The 23895-nt window shown below is 33.7% G+C and overlaps 1 protein-coding gene across 6 annotated transcripts in view; it reads right to left on the bottom strand.

Moving 5' to 3' along the window:
* USP25 (ubiquitin specific peptidase 25) overlaps nt 1-23895 on the bottom strand; it is a 153789-nt gene that overhangs the window by 24082 nt on the left and 105812 nt on the right. For 4 of the 6 annotated variants that reach the window (XM_063659642.1, XM_063659643.1, XM_063659645.1 and 1 more), the window contains 4 exons: nt 23790-23860; nt 22760-22988; nt 20843-21043; nt 12762-12904 (listed from right to left, as the gene is read on the bottom strand). In XM_063659642.1, coding sequence (XP_063515712.1) covers nt 12762-12904; nt 20843-21043; nt 22760-22988; nt 23790-23860 — 644 coding nt within the window. Of the gene's footprint in view, nt 1-5441; nt 5538-12761; nt 12905-20842; nt 21044-22759; nt 22989-23789; nt 23861-23895 lie in introns of all 6 variants that reach the window. The other 2 variants (XM_063659641.1, XM_063659644.1) reach the window with 1 other exon arrangement.

Here is a 23895-nt window from a genome sequence, read left to right as displayed (position 1 = left end):
TGATAAAGTTACATCAAGTAGGGACACCATTATTATGAAGCAATGAAACAACTACTAAGAAAAAATTTTTATAATACAAAAGTATTACTTCAATAAAACCCTAAGGGTACTTTGATACCGACAAAATATTTACAAAAAAAGAAATTTTAATGTCTTTTAAAATAAATGAAAAAACTTACACTAATCCCATAATTATAATTATAATATGACCCTCCCACCTCTACACATACATACAAGCAACGAGTACTTTGAAAATATTTTGTTTTTATCTTCTGGCTTTTATTTTTGCTTATCATAGTAACTTTGTATTGCTTTCCTCTGAATTTCATTTTTACACAACAGAATCTTCTCTCTGTAAGCCACTGTTATTTGGGTATTTTCTATAGTAGAAACTAGTCTTAACCATTAAAGTCAGTTTGAAGAAGGACTCAAGTTAGTGTAGTGTAGCCCAGTCTCATCCTCTTGCATTTTTTTTCCAGATCAACTTTGCGTATTAACTTTTTCATACTGCATTCTTACAGGGTAGACGTTCATGTGGGATGATGGCCTGTGGTTGAAAGAGTTCCTATGACTGGGTTGGTAACTTCCTAATTCAGAGGTTAAACTTTAGCAAGTCCACTTACTCAGACCTAAGTTTCTTATAACAAGGCTGATAGTGGCATCACTATTCTTATCTCTAGCAAACATTTAGAGTATTAAAAAGTTGGTCTAATCATAATACATAAGGAAATTCATATTCAGAAGTACCTAAACAGCCACAGAGTTAAAAAGCTTTCTTTCATAGCCAAAAAGCTAATGTAAAATAGACCCGACCAAGATTTTTTCAGGACATGGCAGGACAGAAGAGGTATTAAAAAAAAACAAAAACACGGCCAGGTGTGGTGGCTCACACCTGTAATCCCAGTATTTTGGGAGGCCAAGGAGGGCAGATCACAAGGTCAGGAGTTTGAGGCCAGCCTGGCCAATATGGTGAAACCTTGTCTCTACTAAAAATACAAAAATTAGCTGGGCGTGGTGGCAGGCCCCTGTAGTCTCAGCTACTCAGGAAACTGAGGCAGGAGAATTGCCTGAACCTGGGAGGCGGAGGTTGCAGTGAGCCAAGATCGCGCCACTGCACTCCAGCCTGGGCGACAGAGTGAGACTTTGCCTCAAACAAAACAAAACAAAACAAACAACTTTTCCCTCAATTTATAATACACTAAGCACAAAAAAGAACAAAAATTTAAAAATACTATATCTAATTGAGGGGAAACAGAAAGAAGCAGCAACCATATGTTAGATTCTATGGTGTGTACATATTTTATGAATTAATACTGAATGTTGATGATGATTAGAATCAATCAAAAAAAGGTAGCATATTTAAACATGCCAATAACCACGGAATGAACCAAAAAAAAAGTGTTCAAAGATCTACCCCGCAAGAAGGCGCTAGGCTCGTATGATCTTACGAGTGAGTTCTAACTAACAGAACAGATCATTCCAACGCTAACACGGTGAAGTATTATAAAAACAGGAAAGCTCTCAAACTCATTTACCAAAGCTAACATAACCCTAATTGCAAACTTGATGAAGACAGCACAAAAAAGAAAAACACCAAATTCATTTAACACAGAATGCAGAAAGCCCAAATAAAATGCTAATGAGTTAAACAGTAAGCATTTGAGTTTACAAAATAAAAATTTACTAAGAAAAGTATTTTAAGTAAATAGTGGGAAAATTTATATAACTTTGGGTAAGAGTAGATCTTTTAATATGGCAAAAAAATCCATAAAGTAGGAAAATGAACATACTATTTTAAAACCTGTTTAAGAAAAAAGGTACTCTAATTCAAATAGAAACGGTAGACTGGGAGAAAATATAGGACACATGTCCATAAAGAGGGTAAGATACAAGAAATGAGAATACATCTATAGCATGGAATACTGTGTGTGTGTACACGTGTGCACGTGTGTGTACATGTGTGTGCATGTGTACACATGTGTGCATGTACGTGTGTGTACATGAGTGTGTATGTGTGTGTACACACACGTGTACACATGTGTATGTGTGTACGCAGACAGCTAGTAAAGATAATGTGACATTGTCTAAACTTTAAGCCCACAATAGATTTCTGAGTGATATAAGTTACAAAATATTATGAACAGTAAAATCTACATTAAAAAAATTTTAAGTCTCTGTATATGTGCATTGTTATAAACAAAAAGAAAAAAACAAGATACACAGTGCTAAGAATGGTTACAATAGGGCCATGGCAGTGGCAGAGACTGTCATTGTTAGTTTTATTTTAGACACCTCTATATTACTGAATACAACTGCATTTTGTATATATTACTTTCATTTTTTATACGAAAAAATTTTTAAGGCGACATATTATCAGCTAGAGTTGTCCAAATGCTTCTACCTTTACCAAAAACATGCATTAATTAGAAACAACTTGATGTATGTTTACATAGAGGGGTTACACTCATATATTACTCAATCACAGATGGGTGAAAATGTACACAAACTTCAGAAATTTTATAAACATATACACACACTAAAGACATAAAAAGGTAGAAAGAGGGTTTTATGATAGTAATTATTAGGTTAAGCCAAATGAAACTGTTAATTTTGTTACTCCAAAATGGTACTGACAATTTCTAACAAATGAGTTAAAAAATTATATTAGCAAATAAAGGTCCTTGACACAGATATGGCACATTCATTTTTCTCATTTTTCATCTCCGACTATATGTGGACCAGAACTGGACACATAAGATAAGCTTTGTGATAATACTAACAACAATAACAGCTAAATTCTGAGCATTTACTATCAACCAGATACTAGTTTAAAAGCATAACATTGATAGAATTTATTTAAAGCTCACAATGACTCAATAAAATAAATAGTTATTTAACACCTCGGGAAACTGAGATACAAAGATTGAATAATTTGCCCAAAACCAAAGCTACAAAGCAGTCGGCCCAGGCAGTCTGGCTGCTAATATCAACATATAAACTACTTCCTTCCTAATGTACATTCCCGCTATTCTTGTGTTTTTCCAGCAGAAAAAAAAAGCAAGAAAGGGAGTATGATGACAGTAAGGAGAATGGTTAGTGAAACAGAAATTCTGTAGTAATTATTTTTAACATCTGACAAAGAGCACAATTTCCTTACGCTATGAGTAAAACGTCAAACTCGACTCAAAAATCTCCAAAGCAACTTGAAAACTTTTACCTCAGATTCACTGAAGTTTATTAACCACAGTATTTATTTAGATTATGCGCTGAGAGTTGCAATATAACATAACTTATTTAAGAAAATGCTCTGTCCCTCTTCCACAAACTTGATTCTTGCCCATGCTTTCTTGCTGTACTATCAAAATCACAGAGCAAACCAATAAAGAAAAATATATGAAATACAGAAAATACACAAAGGAAAGGATGCAAAGGGAATCACCAGAATGATGGTGAAAGGAGATATCAAGTTACTAGTTATGGATCAGGAGAAAAGAAAAACCAATACAGATTGGGGCAGGTCATAAAGCTCCAGAACAGATGTCCCAAGAAGATAAAACTGGTAAAGGCAGAATGAGAGGAGATTTAAACAAGCAGTGGACAGCTTTGAACTAAATCAGTAATACACATAAACTAAGCAAACCAAAAAACAAAACAACTAAGTTTAAGGAAAACAAAAGTTAAGGGAAAAACAGAAAGTAGTAATATTTATAATATAACTCAATCACATATAGCATACATAGTAATATTACAAATGCAGAATTCTGATATAATCAAAATTACAAGATTTTACGTGTGTGTGTGTGTGTGTGTGTATGGGGGATGGGAGCTGTGTCTCTCAGTGTATGTATGCGAAGCAGGAAAAGAAAGAGAGCTCATCATTCATATTCCATAGAAGCAAATTCAACAGGTAATGTGTAAACTGTGAATAAAAAACCCAAATATTCTATTTAAAGATATGAATTAATGCCAAACAGATTAAATAACTGAAAGTCATTATCCACTGGGGGCTTACTAACTGTTGTAATATATACAATTAGGTGATTCTTTATATGCAGATATTAACTTAATAAAAATGAGATTTGCAATTCAACATAAAAAGACCCAACCTGGCCAGAAATGACAACGGCACTGTAAATCATAAATAACTTTTCCACAAGAAATAAATACTTTAGAGGACATATATTCAGTGCTTTTTTAAGAAAAGAAAATGTAGACTATCTGGGCATAAGAAGGAATTTCTAATTGTAAAAATTAGGAAGCCAGTTAGAAAACTAGAAACTATAAAAAATGTATTAAAATAGGAAACTATAAAAAATACGTTTTTCTTCTTTTTTTAGAAGTAGATTTAAAGCCTTTCTTATGGGATCATAATAGGGTGATCAACTTGTCCTGGAACCAGTTTGCTTAGAACTTTCCCAGTTTAGTACTTTAAATCCTGTAGTCCAGGAAATCCCTCAGTCCTGGGCATCATCAGGAGAGTTAGTCACCCTAATCTTAGCAAACTCAAAAATGCTTATTGATAGGTCTACTACTATGTACAAGCCTTTTGTTTTGTACTGTATACTGAAAGAAACAGTGAAAAAAGAACCAGTTTTTGAAAGACCAAGTCGGATAATGGCAAAATAGAGAAAATGAAAAATGTTGGATTTTTAATGTCAAAAAGAAAGAAATACATAGTTCACTGTAGCAAACCAGACCTCAAAAAAGCTGCTTTTTAAAACCACTAAGAAGAGTTTGAAAAGAGCGAAAAAAAAACACTTGAAGATTTTCGATTAATGTAAATAAAATGACAAAACATACATGGTATTTTCATCTTTCAAATCTGTAAAAGGAAAAAATTGTAATCAAAACATTGTAAAGCTCTGATATTAGAGGGAAAAAGACATGGGTAAATCATCGAATAGTGTTCAGCTTGATGTTCTCACATGTCTTGAACTGACTAGGTTATCAAAAATTAATTATGGGGAAACATAACAAAAATAATATAATAAATAAATCACTTTATAAACAAAAAAGCAATTTAGTACCTAATGATAATAAAATTAAAGAATATTATGATATTGACCAATAATATGAACAATGAAGATAAAATAAACTATTATCAGAGGCAATTTACTCAGTTCTTATTATTGTTCATCAATGTCCTCATTCCCTTCAAATAAAAAATACAATTCAAATTTCTGCTGACAAATCAAAAGCACACTATTAGAGTGACTCAAACTCAAATAAAAAGATTTTTTTCTTGAATTACCTGGATTAAGAGAAAAACAATCAGTATTAGGTTAATACATAAAATAAAACCCTAGGATATCTGGTGGCCATAACTAAGATACGAAAAGAGAAATTATACAGAAACCCAAACTGAATTCAAAGAAATAAAATATTTTAAGAAGTTTAATTTTGACGAAGAAAAGACACGAAAATGAAAATGTTCATTGTACCTTAAAGAACCCTGCTTCAGGGCCACACCTGTCATATACACTCCTGGATTTACCTATCGCCATGATAATACCTTGCATGTTCGGTGTCATCATGATCTGCCACAGAAGATAGTTAACATTAAAAAAAGGTTTTTAATCTAAAATAACTTATTTACATGCAAGCTGAAACTCCTTTGTTTTCCATATTTATAAATCAAATGTTGCATTTTTAATACCAAATTTAATCCAATATGCATGTAAGCACCTTTTAAGATCATCCATACAGGGCACAGCTGGCTTATACGGAGCCTTTGTGCAAACTGCAAAAAGGCATCCTCTCTGAATTGGAGAATTTGAAAAAGGCACCCTCCTTCTAGACAAATTAGAAAAATGTGCTATCCTCTAAGTGAACTATTTAGAAAAAGCAACATCCCTTTTTACCAATTAAAAAAGGTACCTCTTCCTCAAGCCTCAGAGAGCTCAGCATGAACTCAATTTGCTTCCCATTTCTGCCCCTTGTCTAGTCATTCTTGCAGGACTGTACAACCTGCACATCCCTGAACAGCAGCCTTGTATCCATAACAACTCATTTTTTAAAGTTCCAATGCACATGCACTGTTAAACTGTCACTGCAATAAATTTTAAAAAACGACAAAACACACAACTCTGTCAATAGCATAAGCACTTGCACAAAAGATAGTGTTAAATGATTAATCACAATTCAACTTTTTTAAATGAGGGCACATCCTAAAGTACTTAACTGCTTAATCAATAAATGGATAGGTTTATTAAAAACATGCCAGATTCCATAATTTTCAAGAGCCAGCATGTTTATAAAATAGTTAACTAGAACAATGTAGAGCCATTAAGTACTAAATACTTAAGCATTTTTTTGTTTTCATAACAGCTTATTATTTTTATTTGTTTACATTTTAAAATATCTGCAAAGTGAAATTACTGAAGGCCCTATGAAGCTATCTTATAGTAATCAAGAGATTGCATCCGTCACCTCTGATTCACTGAACCTATTACTCATTGTATTTACTTTGGATTATACGCTGAGAATTGCAATATATCTAACATCTGCTTGAGAACACTCTCTGACCAGTTTATCTCACAAATCTGTTTATTCTCTTTATGGCGTGTGATTTCTTACACTGGTACAGTGATATGTCTTTATGACATTTCTGACTTTGGTGATTAACGCTAGCATGATAGTAACATTGGAGTAAGTCAGAAAAAAAGTTACGTGAAAAAAACTAACATAAATGCAATTCTCATCCAAACCCATAAAAACTAGAATCCAACAAGCGTTTTTCCAAATCACCCCCTCCCCCACTTCCCAATAGTTATGGCCTTCTCTGTGTTCCTGTTCAAAAACATCTTTACTGGCCGTTTCTCAAAAAGAGTAATATTAAGCGTCTCAAGAGAAAAGTGGAAAAGGGGAGAAAATAATCTGATAGAATAAGACAATAGATCATTTTCATCTGGATTCCAAAGAACTAAATCATGAAAAACAAAAATGCCTCCATACTGTTGGAAAACTAAGTAAATGAGAATTAACAGTGAAGAGATAAGAATAAAGATAGAGGTCCTATTAACAGTAGGCACTCAGTAATGTTGATGACTTACTCCACTCACAGTCACATGGAGAGGCTGTAGAAGCAAAAATATCAATTATCCACCCTGCAATCATGCTGTGGGATTTTCTGGCAGGAGATAGCGGGAGAAGTATTATAAGTAATTCCAGTAAAACAGGAATGGAATATAAAAAATTATTTTTAAATGCAAAAAATTTTTGTACTAATTAAACAACTCTTATTGTAATCTGTCAACCTGAAAGTAAACTGGTACTATTTCTGCATAAAAGAATTAACTCCAGAAACAGAAAATTCTTTTGACAAATTCCATAAGTTTTCTACTTAAATTTTCATTTGAAATTCAAAGTTCTGTTAATAATTGGTAAAGTAATTTTGGACTATGAGGGGGCAAAGCTGTATGTTATGTGGCAATAGACATTAAGTATGAGGGTGCAGGCATGCCCAAAGTATTTGTATTAAATAGCAAAAGTTAAGTAGCAATGGTGCAGAGGGCTGTAAAAGGTACCTCGTCATCATACCCCCCCTCCTTTGATTCAATCATAAATTTCCCTACATGAGGGATCGCCACCTCTACAACTCGCTGATTAGAAAGTGGTTGGCTTGTAGTATTTTCAGGTTTCTGCAGAAGGAAATCATTAATATAAACATTAGAAAAGAGAACAGTGGAGAACAATGGCATCCTTGCACAACTGTATAACCTGCACATCCCTAAGCAGCAGCCCTGTATCCATACCACTTATTTTTAAAAGTTCCAATGCACATGCACTATTAAACTGTTTAAGCACATACTCTTATATCTTTTAAAAATACCTGCATTGACTTGGTATCAAATGAAACCACTTAAAACTGAACATCAGAAGCAGATGCATTCATCAAGTAGTAATACAAAATCTGCAGTTTTCCCTTTACGTCCTCGAACTGGGTATTACCAATATCATTACATTTTTCCCTGAAAGTATTTAGAACTTTAAGTACTTAAGATAAAATATAGTGGAGCTGTATTTTCTATTATTGTTTGTATAGCTGACAATTTTTTAAAAAGTCCAATAGCTCCCAAAAACCTTTCTTGATATCTCAACCAAAATAAGATATGACCTCCTCTAAACTCATCAGAATTTGTGGGGTTTTTTTCCTTATAATTTTATCCTTCTATTCTTTTTGGTAATCAATTGTGTATCCAGTTAATATCCATATTCTATTTTGTTTAACTTATTATATGCAGCCTATGAGGCTCCAGTATATTTATATCTTAAGTGTTCAACAAACACCTGCTGAAAATAAGAAAAAGCTGTTGGAAGCTGATACCCATTTTTAACAACTCAATCAGATTTATTCCTTTTTTTTTCTTTTTATTGTTAACAAAGTCTATGTATTTCAGTAATCTACACTAATACAGAAGTCAGTGTAAAATTCAGAAAATTTCATTCAAAACTTTATGACACTAACATGATTCATTCAAAATACCATACAGATTTTTACATACTTATTTATCTTATTCAACATATTTATAACTAGCATATCCACTATTTACCTATTAAAAAAGCCAAAAGTACTGAAGGTGCTTGAAAGCAACTTAAGTAACTGAATTGCATAAGTTTTCATAAACAAAGATAAACTTTTGTTTTGATATTACAAAAAACATTTTTATAACAGCAATTAAAGAGGTTTTATTTCCATTAGAAATATGGGTAAATTTTAGCAATGTGAACATTTCCTGGCTTCCTGGAAGCATATATAGAAAAAGAGTTTAACTGTACAATAAAACAAAACCAATAGCTGCAACTGGTACTGCCCCTTTTAAAATAAACGCTATTTCTGGCATGGCGTGGTAGCTTAGACCTATAATCCCAGCAGTTTGGGAGGTCAAGATGGGCGTATCAGTTGAGGTCAGTAGCTGGAGACCAGCCTAGCCAACATGGCGAAATCCGTTGCTACTAAATATACAAAGATTAGCCAGGCATGGTGGCACATGCCTGTAATCCCAGCTACTTGGGAAGCTGAGGCATGAGAATTGCTTGAACGTGGGAGGTGGAGGTTGCAGAGAGCTGAGACTGCATCACTGCACTCCAGCCTGGGTTACAGAGTAAGACTGTGTCTCAAAAAAAAAAAAAAATATATATATATAATATATATACATATATATGTACACATATATATACACACATATATACATATATATGTACACATATATATACACACATATATACATATATATGTACACATATATATATATACACACACATATATCAAAATCCACAACTTACCCTTAATTTATCAAAATCCACAACTTTTCAACGGGAAATGATCAGCCTGAACAGGTATCATGATCATGAGAAATAATATGCAGCTAAGCCAACACCTGATATGTAACAGCTGTTCTATAAAATGACAGCTATGAGTCATTATACTACTTTGTTGAGCTACTTTAAATGGTTTACATTTGAATAATTTTAACCTAATACTACTATCACACACATTCTACAAAGCTGTGCTTGGTCCATGACATTTAATTAAGGATTTTTAATCTTTCTAGCATATAAGAGAAGAACTGTGGTAGGTCTCTGTACACAAGAGTGAAATATAAACAGGTAAATTCAGAAATCTGTTTGGAGTTTGTGGTGATGATTTCTCACTAGCAAACCAATCCAAAACAATTCTATCTTAGGAAAAGAAAATATAAATTTAAAGCAAATGGTTATTACTTAGAATATCAATCCTTACAAAACAGATTCCCTCTGGGGGAAAAAAATTGCACTTACGGAACATAAATGTTTTATAAACCTTTTCAGTTACTATTGAAGAGTTTCAACAGCATAATGCTGATTAAATACATGGGTAAAAGCTGAAAAGGGGAAGAAACTTTGCTACATATAATAATTCTGTAGTATCATTCACCAAATTTAGATATCCCAACGTACCATAAAAATTTTCCATGTAAAGAATTTAAGGGCTCACTAGAGTAAAATATATGTTTATTTATCTTTTTCTATTGTTTTCAGGTCTTATATGAACACATTAACAAAGGCCAAACTTGAAAAGAGTTAAAAATAAGTTTCTCAGTTAATATGCTGCAAAAATAATTAAAATACAAAGATTTTTATGACTTACCTGAAATCCATTAATTATGACTTTTTAAAAAGTGGTCTCATAAGAAGGGTGACAAAAAAGCTATCTAAGTCCACGGCCACATTAATGTGCCTTTACCTTTTAACCTAGTAATTCAACCATGGGAAATCTATTCTAAGGAAATAACCTGAAATATGAAAAAAGTTTTCATTTCTAGCAGCCTATTTATAATGTAGAAGTAGAAACAAATATACAATGGGGTAGGAGATACATAAACAAGAAGTTAATTATTTAATGGAATAATACTCAGCCACTAAATGTTTTCACTGAGTTTATAACATGGGGAAATGGTTATAAAAGGTAAGTGATTAAAAGAAGGCAAGACAAAATTTTGTATGCAACTCAACTATAAAAATAAATCCCAAATCTACATATTAAAATAAGAGTGAAAAAAATAACAACATATTTACAATAATTAACTTTGAGTAGTGAGCGGGACTATGCATGACTTTTTCTCAGGGTCTACTCTTCTATATTGAAAATATCCTAAGTATTCCATTTAAAATTAAAGACATTTTTCTAAAAAGCAGGATGCCTTAACACTTGAAGACTTTCTCTAATTTCCATGATTCTACGCTTTCCAGGAAATTTTTCTTATACTGAAGTTGATTTTAATATATTGCATATTTGAAAAGCGGTTAGGACTGATGTAACAGAAGGAAACCAACAGTTACTCAGTGCCTATTACATGCCATGCCAGGCACTTACAAATAATGCTCTTGACTAATCCTACAAGTACCTTCACTTTATGGAAAAGAAGACTGAGGTCTATCTGGAGAAATTAAGCAATTTATTCAAGGTTGCATTCATAATAAATAAAACTAATATTCCAAAATCCAGAATGTTTAATCCCAAAGTCTGAAGATACTTTTCACCTGTGCAATTTAGCTTCTAGTGTACGCTAAGTTTAAATGAAAAAAACTGCTATGAAGTAGTTACTATGATGCTAAGCAACTGACTGTAAGATCAAGCCACGGTTAACGAATTCTTAGACTTGCTTCCGGATTTACATGTGCAATGGGGCTAACTGTTGATGCCACTCCGGAAAACAATTAAATGAACAGACAAATAGTGTATCTGTCTATCATATAGTCTCCCTGCCATCCTCCTTTCTGAAGTAAAGATGAGGTAGTAGGTTGCTACCTTATAAGACGATATCCATATTATGAAGCTGAGCAATCAAAATTTAGCTGACTTCTGCAAATTTAAATTCCATATGATTTTCCAAACTTAAAATCAGGATTCTACATTAAGCTAAGTAATGCTTTTGGTTTTCTAATACCAGCTTAAAAAGTGACACTCATTAATCATAATTCAGGCCTTTAACAAGTAAAAGTTCTAATTAGCAGAGGCCTTGCAAATGCAGTTTTTGTCAGACAAAACTATTTCCCCTTGTACCTACTCCTCTGTTCTTTCTCCTTCCCTAGGTTTTCCTCTTACCATCACCCAAGAAGCAGACATCCCAGATCCACTAAACAAAGCATTTTCCAGGAAAAGCTTTAGAGTTAGTGATGTTCATATCAAATTCATTTAAAGCTTCTAAGGCATTCGCAAAATTTGGAATCATCAAATATCTCTTTAAATTAACACATTTTAATAAGATGATATATTAATACATTTTCAAAATTGTTCAAACAAAAAATAATTTGTATTGTTATTTAGTTCATCAAAACAAAATTAACAGAGTACCATATCTCTTGAACGTTTTGGCTAAAGGAAGTCTTATTATATATTTAAGGCCTCATTGCAATTAGCAGGTTATTGCTGGCACTGAATTCACTTACTAAGCAGAAAATTACGTGTTGTAAAATTATGATATGTCGTACTCTTTTTAGTTGTCAAGGGGAATCTTCAAATATTAAAAGGAGCTACCATAAAATCTGCATTAGAGCTGTTTATGCTCACTAATAAAAGATAAATGATTACAGGAACTAAAAGGTTTAGTAGTAACAAATTCTTGAAATAGCTTCTCTCAGAATGTCATATTCACTGATAACACAGTATAACACCAACATGCTCAATTTACTGTTATAAAAAGATGTATTTGCAAACTACCATAGAGTAGCCTAATGACGTTTTTGCATAGGACGTTCTTAAAATATTCATAAACAGTTTTGCAACGTCATACTTATCCTTCTAATAATACTCTAATCTACAGTATCTAGTAGTTTTAAATAATACTGTAATCTACAGTATCTAGTAGTTTTATTGTTAAACACATTTCATGAAATTATGACAATTACATCTTAAATTCTCAACTATTCCAGTGTAATCAGATTACAGATGGAGGAATGGGTGAGAGACAGGAGAAATACTGCTAAATTTTACACTTCTCTAAGTTCCAAATCAAATGGTCAATTTAATCTATGATTATGATTCATTAGAATTCTCTAGCAGAAAGACAGAAACTTAACAGAAAAGTGTCTTTAAAATCACAGCTGAGGAAATCACAACCTGGGCATGAGATGACTTGCCCATGGTCACTGATCATGCCCATGGCAGAGCCATTACTGAGCCCCGTCTCTCCTGACATCCCGACAGGTCCCTCTCCACTATACTGGAGGAAATGTCGTGACCATGGCTATGTTCAGAGAGCCAAAAGAAAAGTTCTTACCGACTGCAAAACTGTTTCAGGACTTTTATCTTCATGCTCATGTGATGCCTTGGTAATTATTCGAATAGTTTCTTCTTTCAAGTGCTTTGAGAAATCACTTCTTGATGGCTGCTCTAGATATTCTGGGTCTCCTGCTGCTTGTGCTTCATGAGAAAAGAATCAATTGTATATCTAATATAAACCACAGAGTCTATACTAAGATAAATCTTTTATTCATTTCTATATCTGAAGTTATGTAAGAACCAATTTTAGTCTTCCATTCAAAGTAAAATATATCTTTCCACGTATAGCACTTCTTCCCAGAATTTATTAAAAAACAAAAACCCAGAACTAAGAGTACTCCAATAATTATGAAAGAAAGCTCTCATTATAGTTTATGGTAAGGAATTCACAGTAAATTTTTCTGCCATGAGAAATAACAAAAGCTCATTTTGGAAAATTGCCAGCATTTTACCAAAAGAATTTAGTTTGAACAGCAATCTTGGGCTGACTTTGCATAGAGTGCACAGGAGCTATTTTTCTCTGGCCACAGGATCCTCCTTCACACTTCCTGGAAAAATCTTAACCCTGAATGAACCTAACCTTCCATCTTTTCTATACTTGCCCCTGGTAGCTGAGTGTTGTCAGAAGAAAGGCAAACTGGTACCAATAAAAATTCACGGTATCTCCTACCCATCTTTTGAGTTCCAGACTCATATATCCAACAATGTACAATGAACATCCACTGGGTGTTCCTTAGACGAGACAAGCCCAAAATCCTTACATGACCTAAAGGGTTTATCTCAGTGAGTCTCTGACAAAGCAGCCAGTCTCTGTCTCCATGAAGCTTACAGTCATCTGTGGAGAACACCACTAACCAAATAATCATATATATAAATTTTGACAATATTATAACACTTTCTACGGGAACAATGGCAGTGAAGTGACGTGAGCAATTTGGATTGTGACCTAAAGTGACCTGTTAAGCTGAATAATGAATGAGCTGTTTTTCCAGGTGGAAGAATGAAGAGTCCATGCAGTAAGCATGGACTACATTCGAAAAAAAGAATATGACTGGACTACAGTATGAGAGTGGAGAAATGGCAAGAGATGATGCAGGTATATAATATAATACGTAATATAATGGCAACATAGCAAGTTTTTAAAAAATTATTCTGGAGATGTTGTGAAGAACGAATTAGAGAGGAAAGTAAAACTAGAGATTGGTGAAGGTTATAGAAGGCAGTAGAGCAACATGAAAAAGAAATAAATGTGCTTTCTGATTAACAGAGCAACAGAGGGACATAAAATTGGCTAGAATCAAGACATATTTTGAACAAAGGTGTAGAGACTGCACATGAACATACCAAGTTTTTGACATGAGTTAACTAAGATCATGGAGGTAAAACTATGTGATAAGGAAAACCAGAGGTGAGGATGCTTACAATGTGTACAAAAAGGAAGGAGAGAAGTTAAAAGAAGTTTAATGTCCTCATTAAATCATTTCCTGACTTTGGACTGCAATAGCCTTTCAATGCCCATGAGTAACAGATAAAGAAAATCTTTGGCTACCATCAGCTTAGCAATACTTCTGCTTCTGGAAGACTTCATGATAGGTGGCTCATGCCAGCTGCTTTAGGGCTGGGAGAGAAACTCCTCGTTAATAAAACTTTTCCTTGTGTTTGGCACTCTTCCTCTCTTCACCATAGTAGATAATGTCAACAGTTAATAATTGGATGTGAACTTAAAGCAATAAATCCATCTGGTCTGACATTGTTCTAATGACCCACTGAAACCTAGAATCTTTGTAAAATTGGTTCTTAGGACCAAGAGTAATGTTATCTAATCAACACAAGTTAAATCCACCCTAGGTCACCAGGGCCAAGGTTTCCTTCCATAAAGGAGTTTGAGTACAAAAACGTTATGAGTAACACTGAATGCTTCTGGCTAAATGTCATACAGAACAATTTTCTCTAGGGTTTGCCCTATGTATATACCTCCTAGGGAACTTACGTGAGTGGATTTGTTGTCACGGGAGTTGAACCTACAGTATTTGACACCCTGGGAGATTGGAAACAAAAAATTCAAATTGCATTCCCAACATGTTTATTGAACCTGTGCCATTTTCAGTACTATATTAGGTATTAAAAATATAAAAAACAAAAAAGATTACATACTTCACTAATTTTAACGAACTCTGAGTAAAATCTGATAAATATACATTCTATTATAATACAATTTGCTAAATTCAATAAAAGTTACACACAAGGTTTTATAAAAGCACTGTGGATCCAATACACATACTTGAGATAATGCTGCCTGTTAAGAAACACTTTCTAGAAGAGGTGCTAACTTAGGTGAGTCTTGAAGGATTTGTAGAGGATTATCTTGGAGAAAAGAATAGAAAAGATTCCAGGCAGAAGGAATAGCACATTGTAAGGTCTGATCAAAGATTCATAAAATCCCTGCTATATATGAGACTCTACACTGGAAGGCAAGCCAAAATATAAGTACAATAGAGAAGAACATAATACAGTTGGTAGTAAGAAAAGGTTGGAATTTCAAGAGGAAAAAGATAATAGCTGCTACAGAAGTGCTCTCAGAGAAATTCACAAAGACTCTGGGATATGAGGAAGATCTTAAAGAATATGCAACAATTCATGAATACTAATGATAAAAGAACATTTTTAAGATGAAGGATACTTCATGAACATGCCATAATGACAGGAAAATTTCCTACATGCAATAGAAACGATGAGTAATCTGGTGTAGATGAAGCACAGGCTACTCACAGGGAAGTGGTCTTGGAAGAATTACAAGGGAATCAGATTATACAACAAAGTCCGTATAAAAAACTGTCAAAGAAGACAAAAAAAGAGGTTTTGTCTTCAATTTATCAAACCAAAGAATAAAAATATGTTTACTAGAACAAACAAGAAAAATGTGGAAAATTTAAAACTCTTTGCATTACTCAGAGATAAGCACTATTAATATTTCTGATACATTATTTCCAGATTGTACCTACCTACTCATATTTTTAAACAAAAAGAATTACTCTCTATTCAACGTAACATGTACCAGTTATATTGTGTTGTTCTGTATGGAAGGCTCACGCAACTAATACCCTACCATACACTTTAGTAATTTCTATTTCTATGTTAGGAACAACAGCAGAACAAGTTCGGCTTTTACCATATAATACAATTGTTGTTCATCCTCTAACCCTATTAAATACCTCATCACTAGTGGCCCACAGCTATAAATTCCCTAAATGCCATACAGAACAATTTTCTCTAGGGTTTTCCCTGTGTATATACCTCCCAGGGAACTTAGATGAGTGATGTTGTAGTCACAGTAGGTAAACCCACAATGGTTTGAAACCCTGGGAGACTGGAAACAAACAAACAAAAAATTTAAATGCACTCATTTCACCATGAATGACCAGTTCTCTATGGAGGTAAATAATATCCTTATTCCTAAAGTCTCTCTCCAATCACTCATCTGTTCTATGGGTATTTCTCTAGGATTTTCAAATGACTGGCTCCACAGAGTGATTTTCCGGCCATGCTTCTCTAGCTGTTATAGAAGACAACTCAACATTCTGAGGGAACTCTGAGCCTGCTCCTTTTATCCATCTTCATGTTGAAATAGGCTACTGAGGAGGTTTGGGGGTGCTTTACTTATGCATATTTCCTGGTTATGGTCTTCAATATTTTAAGAAGGTCAACTTTACCACCAATTGGCTTTCTATTAAAGAGTAAGGATCTGCTCTTAACTATAAAAATAAGACCAACATCTCTGATATCTTTCAGAAGTCTTTATTTTGTTGACTTACTAGTAAGCCAATACTTATTACATTCACATTGAAGAAGATTTAAAGGGGACTGCCTGAGAGATATACAGTCCATCCATTTCTAGAAATGTATTTAAAAGTCCACGATACCCTGTAAGAGCCTACAAAGAGCCACGCTTAGGTGGTTGCATAGAATCACTGGTGGAATTTTTGAAACTTCAGATTCCTGGGCCCCATTCCAAAGAAAATCTGAGGGGTGTGGGGGAGAGAGGTTTAGAAACCAGAGTCAAACCATAAATTTATCCAGAACAAAGAGCTACATCCTCACCACATGTATTTGGCCTGCCTCCTTATTGTGTCTATTTTGTTTCTACTTTAAAACTGTATGTTCTCCTACACTGAGGATCACCCCTAGGAAATTCATTATTGGAAATCTCCATAGGGAATGAACTTATTAACAGAATACTTTCAAGGAACATCTACCACATGTCGTTTATTATACTAGATGCTGGAGATATAAATAAGAACACCAGCAGGCCTGGCGTGGTGGCTTATGCCTGTAATCCTAGCACTTTGGGAGGCTGAGGTGGGAGGACTGCCTGAGCTCAGGAATTTGAGTTCGAGGCCACACACTGGTCAACATGGTGAAGCCTTGTCTCTACTAAAATACAAAAAAAATCAGCCCAGTGTGGTGGTATATGCCTGTAGTCTCAGCTACTCAGGAGGCTGAGGCACAAGAATTGCTTGAACCCAGGAGGCAGTGAGCTAAGATCATGCCACTGCACTTCAGCCTGGGCAACAAAGTGAAACTGTCTCAAAAAAAAAAAAAGAATATCACCTAGTTCCTGCTTTCAAGGAACCTGAGAACATTGGCGATATTGTTTATTCTACCAGGTCTTACTCTCAGGATCTAACTGTACTCTCCTGGAACATCAGCTTATTTTTAACTTGTAGACAGTGTTTGTAGAGAAGTTCCAGAGCCAACTCTGCCTGCTGCCTCTAGACAAATTTATAAAACCTTACGCAATACACTTCATTCCAATCTTCACTAGTGTTTCCTTATTTTTTAAAGAAATCTGGGTGTGCTATATTGTAAGGACTTCAGATAGTTCTTGGATAAGACAAGAGTAACATAAGTAAAATAGTAACTCAGACAACGCTCTTCTCTCCAGAATAATTTCTGTTTTATAAATACAGACTAGAGCTGTGCTGCTTAACCTCAGAATTATCTGAAGATCTCTTTAAGATAGCACTGTATCAGATCCTTTCTCCAGAGATTCTGACTCCAGTATCTCTTAAGTGGTCTTAGGTAGGGTGTGCTGTTCATACTCAGAAAAAAAATCCCCCTACTCATTCTGATACATACATTGATAGCAAAGAATGGTTGGCTAAAAATCTAAACAAAAGTATTCAGGTAAGTTTGCCTTTGCAGTAAGCAGATCTAGGTAAGCAGCATGAAATGAAGCAAAAAATACTTTCCCATCATTTATTATCTCAGTAGGGAAAGAATGGTGCTGGAGAACTGATACGCATGAATTTCTCGATCACATTTTAGCAGAAGAGGAACAAATACTAATTTGATTAATATAATATGAATTAGTACTCTTATTTGGAATATCACTCAGTAGAAATTGAATTTTATGAGGTCTTATGTTTCAGCTTTAATGAGAAGATTTTGCAGGGAGGAAAAAAATCATTCTGTTGGAGTTTATGAACAAGATTTCCTTTTATTATTTCCACTAGTCACTCGTAATACTAGTGAACACCTGAGAGATTAAAATACAGATTTGCTTTGAGATCCTGGAAGTATTACACCAAATTAAATTACTTACTTTGAAAACTATGAGAAGAATCAGAAGAGTATGGCATGGACATTAAAATAAAATTTCCCTATTAATAATAGGGAATAAATGGTTCTAATGAGACACTAGCCTTATTCAATTATGATATGTGAAACTATCCTGCAACAGAGAACAAATTTCTTAATATAATCTCAAAGATAACAGTAATAGAAACCAATCTTTTAAACAACAATCTCACTTTGTAAATTTATGGACTTGGCATGTTCTACTTCTACTAATTCAAACCAAGTGCATATTTCCGTCAAGTCTATAGAGGATACAATGTTTCCTACAGAAGTAGTATTACCACTGCTTTCTAAATAACCCACGCTGAAAGGTAACTATAAAAGTTATCTAGGAATAGGAATTGACCATTTCCATCTCTTTATCTTTTATTCTGGTTCCTACCAGAAATACATCAACATTCTCTTCAAGTTTATTTTGCATGGTAAAAAGAGACATGAAAATATACGTCCAATACCTAGTACTACATTTTTTAAAAATTACAAAACACCATGTAAAGTGTATGGTCAGATGTATTGATCATGAAAATGGATACAGTTATACATACATGGTCTTTTCACAGAGAAAGAAAAAAAGATGATAAATGTAAAATGAGGATGGGGCAAGGCTAGTCCTTATCAGACAGGAATATTAGTTGGAAATATGTATTAGTTTGACTAAGCAGGAATAAAATATGTTAACTCTGTAAATTTGGAGAGACAAGAAACAGACAAGATGAAGAGGAGAATATATAGAACTTAATATTTTGGTATCACAAAATATAGGTGAGCCAAGAATAAAACTGGAGCTTAACCAATGAATGGAGGATTCACCTGTGTCTGGGAGCTTAGGTACCACAACTGCTTATAGTACATTATGCAGCCCCTTCCTCCCACTAATAACAAGAATAGGCACATGTGAATGGAATAAGTAAATGTTAAGGGAACAATAACACAGTAGCTCCATCTTGGGGCAGGTTCTGAGGAGTGATTTGGAAAGAATATGTACAAAATGCAAAGCATGAAATCACAAAGGGACAGAAATGTTTTAAAAATGAAAGGAACTACAATATAGTTACTACACTGTGATTTGAGCTTAGATACCTCTTGACATCTACTAAAAACTACATTGTTGTGGACCCACATATCTTCACCTGCTCTACACAGTAGCCTTGTACATGTGGGGGAAAAGTGCAGTCCTACATAATGGTAGAGTTCACCAGCCACTATAATGGTGCTATTCTCCATAGCACTGAAGTATCCAAATGTTGCTGTAATACCATTATCTTTTTAAAAAATGCTGAATTATCTGCCTCTCAGGATCAAAATCAATGACAATTATTTGATCTACATGAAAATAAGTATTTGGACAGATTTGTGCATGCCTGGGACAGTCACAATACTACATTGTAGCACTGTAAAACAATCTTCTATTGAAGTAATAATTCCTTCTAAAGTTCAAATGATAATGCTGAAGCCCAACCAGGTAATGCTGCAAGGAAACCTCTGTCTGCAAAGATGAAATTAAACAAACAAAAGCTGGAACTACTTCCTTAAAAAACAAAACACACAGATCTTGCAAAAAAAAAAAAAAGTTATTCAATAACATCCACTAGCAGTTATAAAAAGAGACAAATGAGTTTGAGGAAAATATATGGGCTTAATTTACAGCTTCTCATTTCCTCAATTCGTACCGAGAAATAGTATTTTCTATACCGAAAACATGTTGCGCCCTAAAACATATTTGCAACTCAGTGAAGAGTAATCTTTTAAGAAAATCAAAAGACAATATATTTTCAATTTTACTAGAAACTATTTTCTCAATTTCTATACAGTGTTTACTTTGACTTATTGATTTCATCAGCTAATAGTTCATTTAAGAATAATGTTTTTAAATATTTATATGTTTATGCATTTATATCTTTGGTTTACAGGTCTATACACTTTTTACCTGTGATATACTAAATAGTTTTGGTCAATTTTCTCTTAAGAATTCTGAAAAACATCAAATAGTTATTAATGGTAGTATTTTACTATTGCACAAAGTATATATGAATATACCGGTAGTATTATTTTGGCCAAATTTAAAATTACTACTCTTGATAGCTTTATTGAATTGATACTCTTGATAGCTTTAGTGAATTGGTTTGGGTTTCTTGCTGATTTCACAGCTTTCTCTGCTACTTGCCAAGAAAATTCAAGCCCACCCAACACAGGCAGAGTAGGTAGAGGGAAAGTCAACAGAATTATCTCATTTATCTTGAAAAACATATAAATATATACAGTGGTGTCTGGCAAAAAGGTAAGCTAAATTGTTAATTGTGATAATCTGAGTGATGGAATTTGAAATGATTTCTACTGATTTCCTCATACTTTAAGATAGCTAAACCTTTTTAATAATGAGCATATTTTACATTATAAAAATAATATTGATAATCAAACACAACTTAATAAAAATGGACAAACCTGTTGTCACAGAAGTCTCTGACTCTCTCAATTTCTGAGACGCTAAAAGCTTTTCCTGCAAAGCTTTCTGGGCAAGTTGTGCATCCCATTCTTCTAGTTCTTTTTCAAATCGTTGGTTGTCTTCCTCAACAAAATCTCTCAAATCCGGTGGTAATGTTTCTATACCAACAAGGGGCTGCCCAGTTTCTTTATTAAACTCCTCTGCAAATCATATTTCAAAAACTAGTATAAAATTAAGAATTAAAGGGAAAATGCAAAGCTCAAAATAGATTGCATTTCAAACAGAATTTAAACTGTGAATTATTACCACTCAGCCAATCAATATTACTTAAGAATTACTATTGTTTAGCAAATAATTATTATCTAAAAAACTTTTTAAAACTCAAACAAATGCTCAGAAAAACAATGATAAAAATATTTGATAATCCATCATAGGTAATGGTCTCAGATTTTTTTTATCTTAAGCGTAGAAGTGAGAGAAAATACAAAGTCAAAGCCAAGTTTTTTGTTACTGTTGTTGTTTGATTTTTTGAGACGGAGTCTCACTCTGTCACTCAGGCTGGAGTGCAGTGACACAATCTCAGTTCACTGCAACCTCCGCCTTCTGGGTTCAAACGATTCTCCCGCCTCAGCCTCCCGGGTAGCTAAGACTACAGGTGCCCGCCACCAAGCCCGGCTAATTTTTTTGTATTTTTAGTAGAGATGGGGTTTCACTGTGTTAGCCAGGATGGTCTCGATCTCCCGACCTCATGATCTGCCCACCTTGGCCTCCCAAAGTGCTGGGATTACAGGCATAAGCCACCGCGCCCGGCCATTTTTTTTTCTTTGCTACTCTAACAGTGACGTAATACTACTTCTGCCATTACTGGAAAATACCAGATGTTTGATTACTTAAAAAGTAAAACTTTTCACAAAATGTAAACAACTCATAACCATGTTAACCTTATTAGCTCAAAATAAAACTAAAATTGTTTGTCATATGAAGAAATTAAGTAGACTTAAATATGCAATTATGAAAATTAATCAATACAGCAAGATCTTAAAAACAATACATAGAGTATTCAGAAGAATTACTCAACTTCTACTACACACACAGAAAAATAACTTCATTTTTTCAGTCAGAAGTGGACTGCCTAGCTGATTCTGAATGACTAAATATAAAAAGATTATTTTTATCAGTTTCAATAAACCTTTATTGTTTTCTATATGCAAAGCATATATCAGAATATCAGAAATAAAAAGATTCAGACATAGTATGACATGGTCTCTGGCTCCGAGCAGATGAGAGAGAAATGTGCAAGACAAGTCATCACACAATTCCAATACACAACAGTAAATGCCCAGTAGACAGATGCCAGGACAGCATAAGGAGAGATACTTTTTGGCAGATCAAGAAATAGTTTGCAGGGGAAATGACACCTGAATTGAATCTTGACAGATGAACAAGAATTAGGCAAAAGAATTACTAGCAAAAAATAAAACATATAAGAACATGCAAACATAAATGTGTGAAATGGTTTGATATGAGCAGATACAGCAAGAAGGATATAAATTCAAAAGGAACACTGGTGATCAATGAAGGTGGGGAGATAATCAGAGGCCAAGAACAGAGGCCATATATGTTAGGTTAAGTAATTAAATATTAAATGTGAGTCAGTTTGTGGAATAGTCCCTAAAGCATTTTTAGCAAGGACAAAAAAGGTCATATTTACCTTCAATAGTTGACTTGGAATACAAAATATATACGAATTCTTAGCCCTGCTGACATTACTTTTCAATTCAGTCTTGTCAAAACCCAGTAGCATTTCCTAATCACATCCTTCATCGTCTGAGTGAATTACACGTAACTAATCACACCACATACCAGAGCCACTTTTATGACTATTTAAAAACATACACCACCCTATATATTCTTACCTTGTATTAGGAACTGTGCCTTATCATTTATGTACATTAAACAGTATGCACTGGCATTTCTATAACCACCAAAAGAGTCCCTCACTAGCTCTTCCCATGATGATTTTGTCACAGCAATATCATTGTACTTCATCCACCTGCTTTCACGATGATCAAAAATATACGCCCAGTAGTGCCCAGCATTAGCTTGGCCTTCATGAACTAAAACGGCATGTAATCGATAAGGAACCTAAATGTGAAAAAAAGAAGAGTTAAACTGCAATTATGTAGTCTACTATACCACATTCCATGAAACCCACAAACAACCTGTTTGGAGAAAACCATAAGTGCATTTTTTTTTTTTTTTAAATGAGAGAGAACTGGCTGGGATTAAAAGTTTGAAAAAACTAAACTATAAAACTTTAAAAAGACGGAATCTGAATAAGTTAAAGATATGTAAAGTTGATAGATTAAAAAGATGATTTTTGAAAAACCAAAAATGTATTTATTGTGTACGTACTCATTGGCCTAATTGTTTCTTTTGAATAAAAAGCTTATAGTGGGCAGTTTTATCTATAGCAAATGTGTCTAAATCTTCAGAATTCTAAATTGACGGTTAACAAAATAGATTATATAATATACGCCAGAAGTTAAAATGTAATGGAGTCCTTAAGTTTCTTCCCAAATCTTAATATCCTTTAACAACCATAGATTTTCTCCCATAAGACTTTTTAAAGATGCTATAGCCTTTTGAAAAACTTTGGTAGATTTTACTGTAAAATAATAAGGGTACACAACACATATGGTGTGAAAATACAACTGAATGGGGAAAACTTGTCATGAATTTTGTTATAAATTTGTTATAAAATTTTCCCCATTCAGATGAACTGTCACATTGTACATATTGCAATGCAAGTCCTTATTATTTTACAATAAGATTTACCGAAATTTTAAAACAAAACATGTAAAGAAAAATTAGATTAAGATAATATAAAGATAAAATATATGTAAATAATTTTGACAATGATTACTAGCTCAAAATTTCACTTACTTGTATCATAGATTTGTCAGAGTACATTAATTCAATTGTTCGATGGATTCTGGATATGCTTTCCTGCAAATCTAAGGATATAAGGTGTCATTTAATGATTAACAGC

This window comes from Pongo pygmaeus, chromosome 22 (genome assembly GCF_028885625.2).
Source record: "Pongo pygmaeus isolate AG05252 chromosome 22, NHGRI_mPonPyg2-v2.0_pri, whole genome shotgun sequence".
Lineage (NCBI taxonomy): Eukaryota > Metazoa > Chordata > Mammalia > Primates > Hominidae > Pongo > Pongo pygmaeus.
The sequence above is the reverse complement of the archived record's forward strand: the minus strand, read 5'-3'. Positions and strand labels throughout refer to the sequence as shown.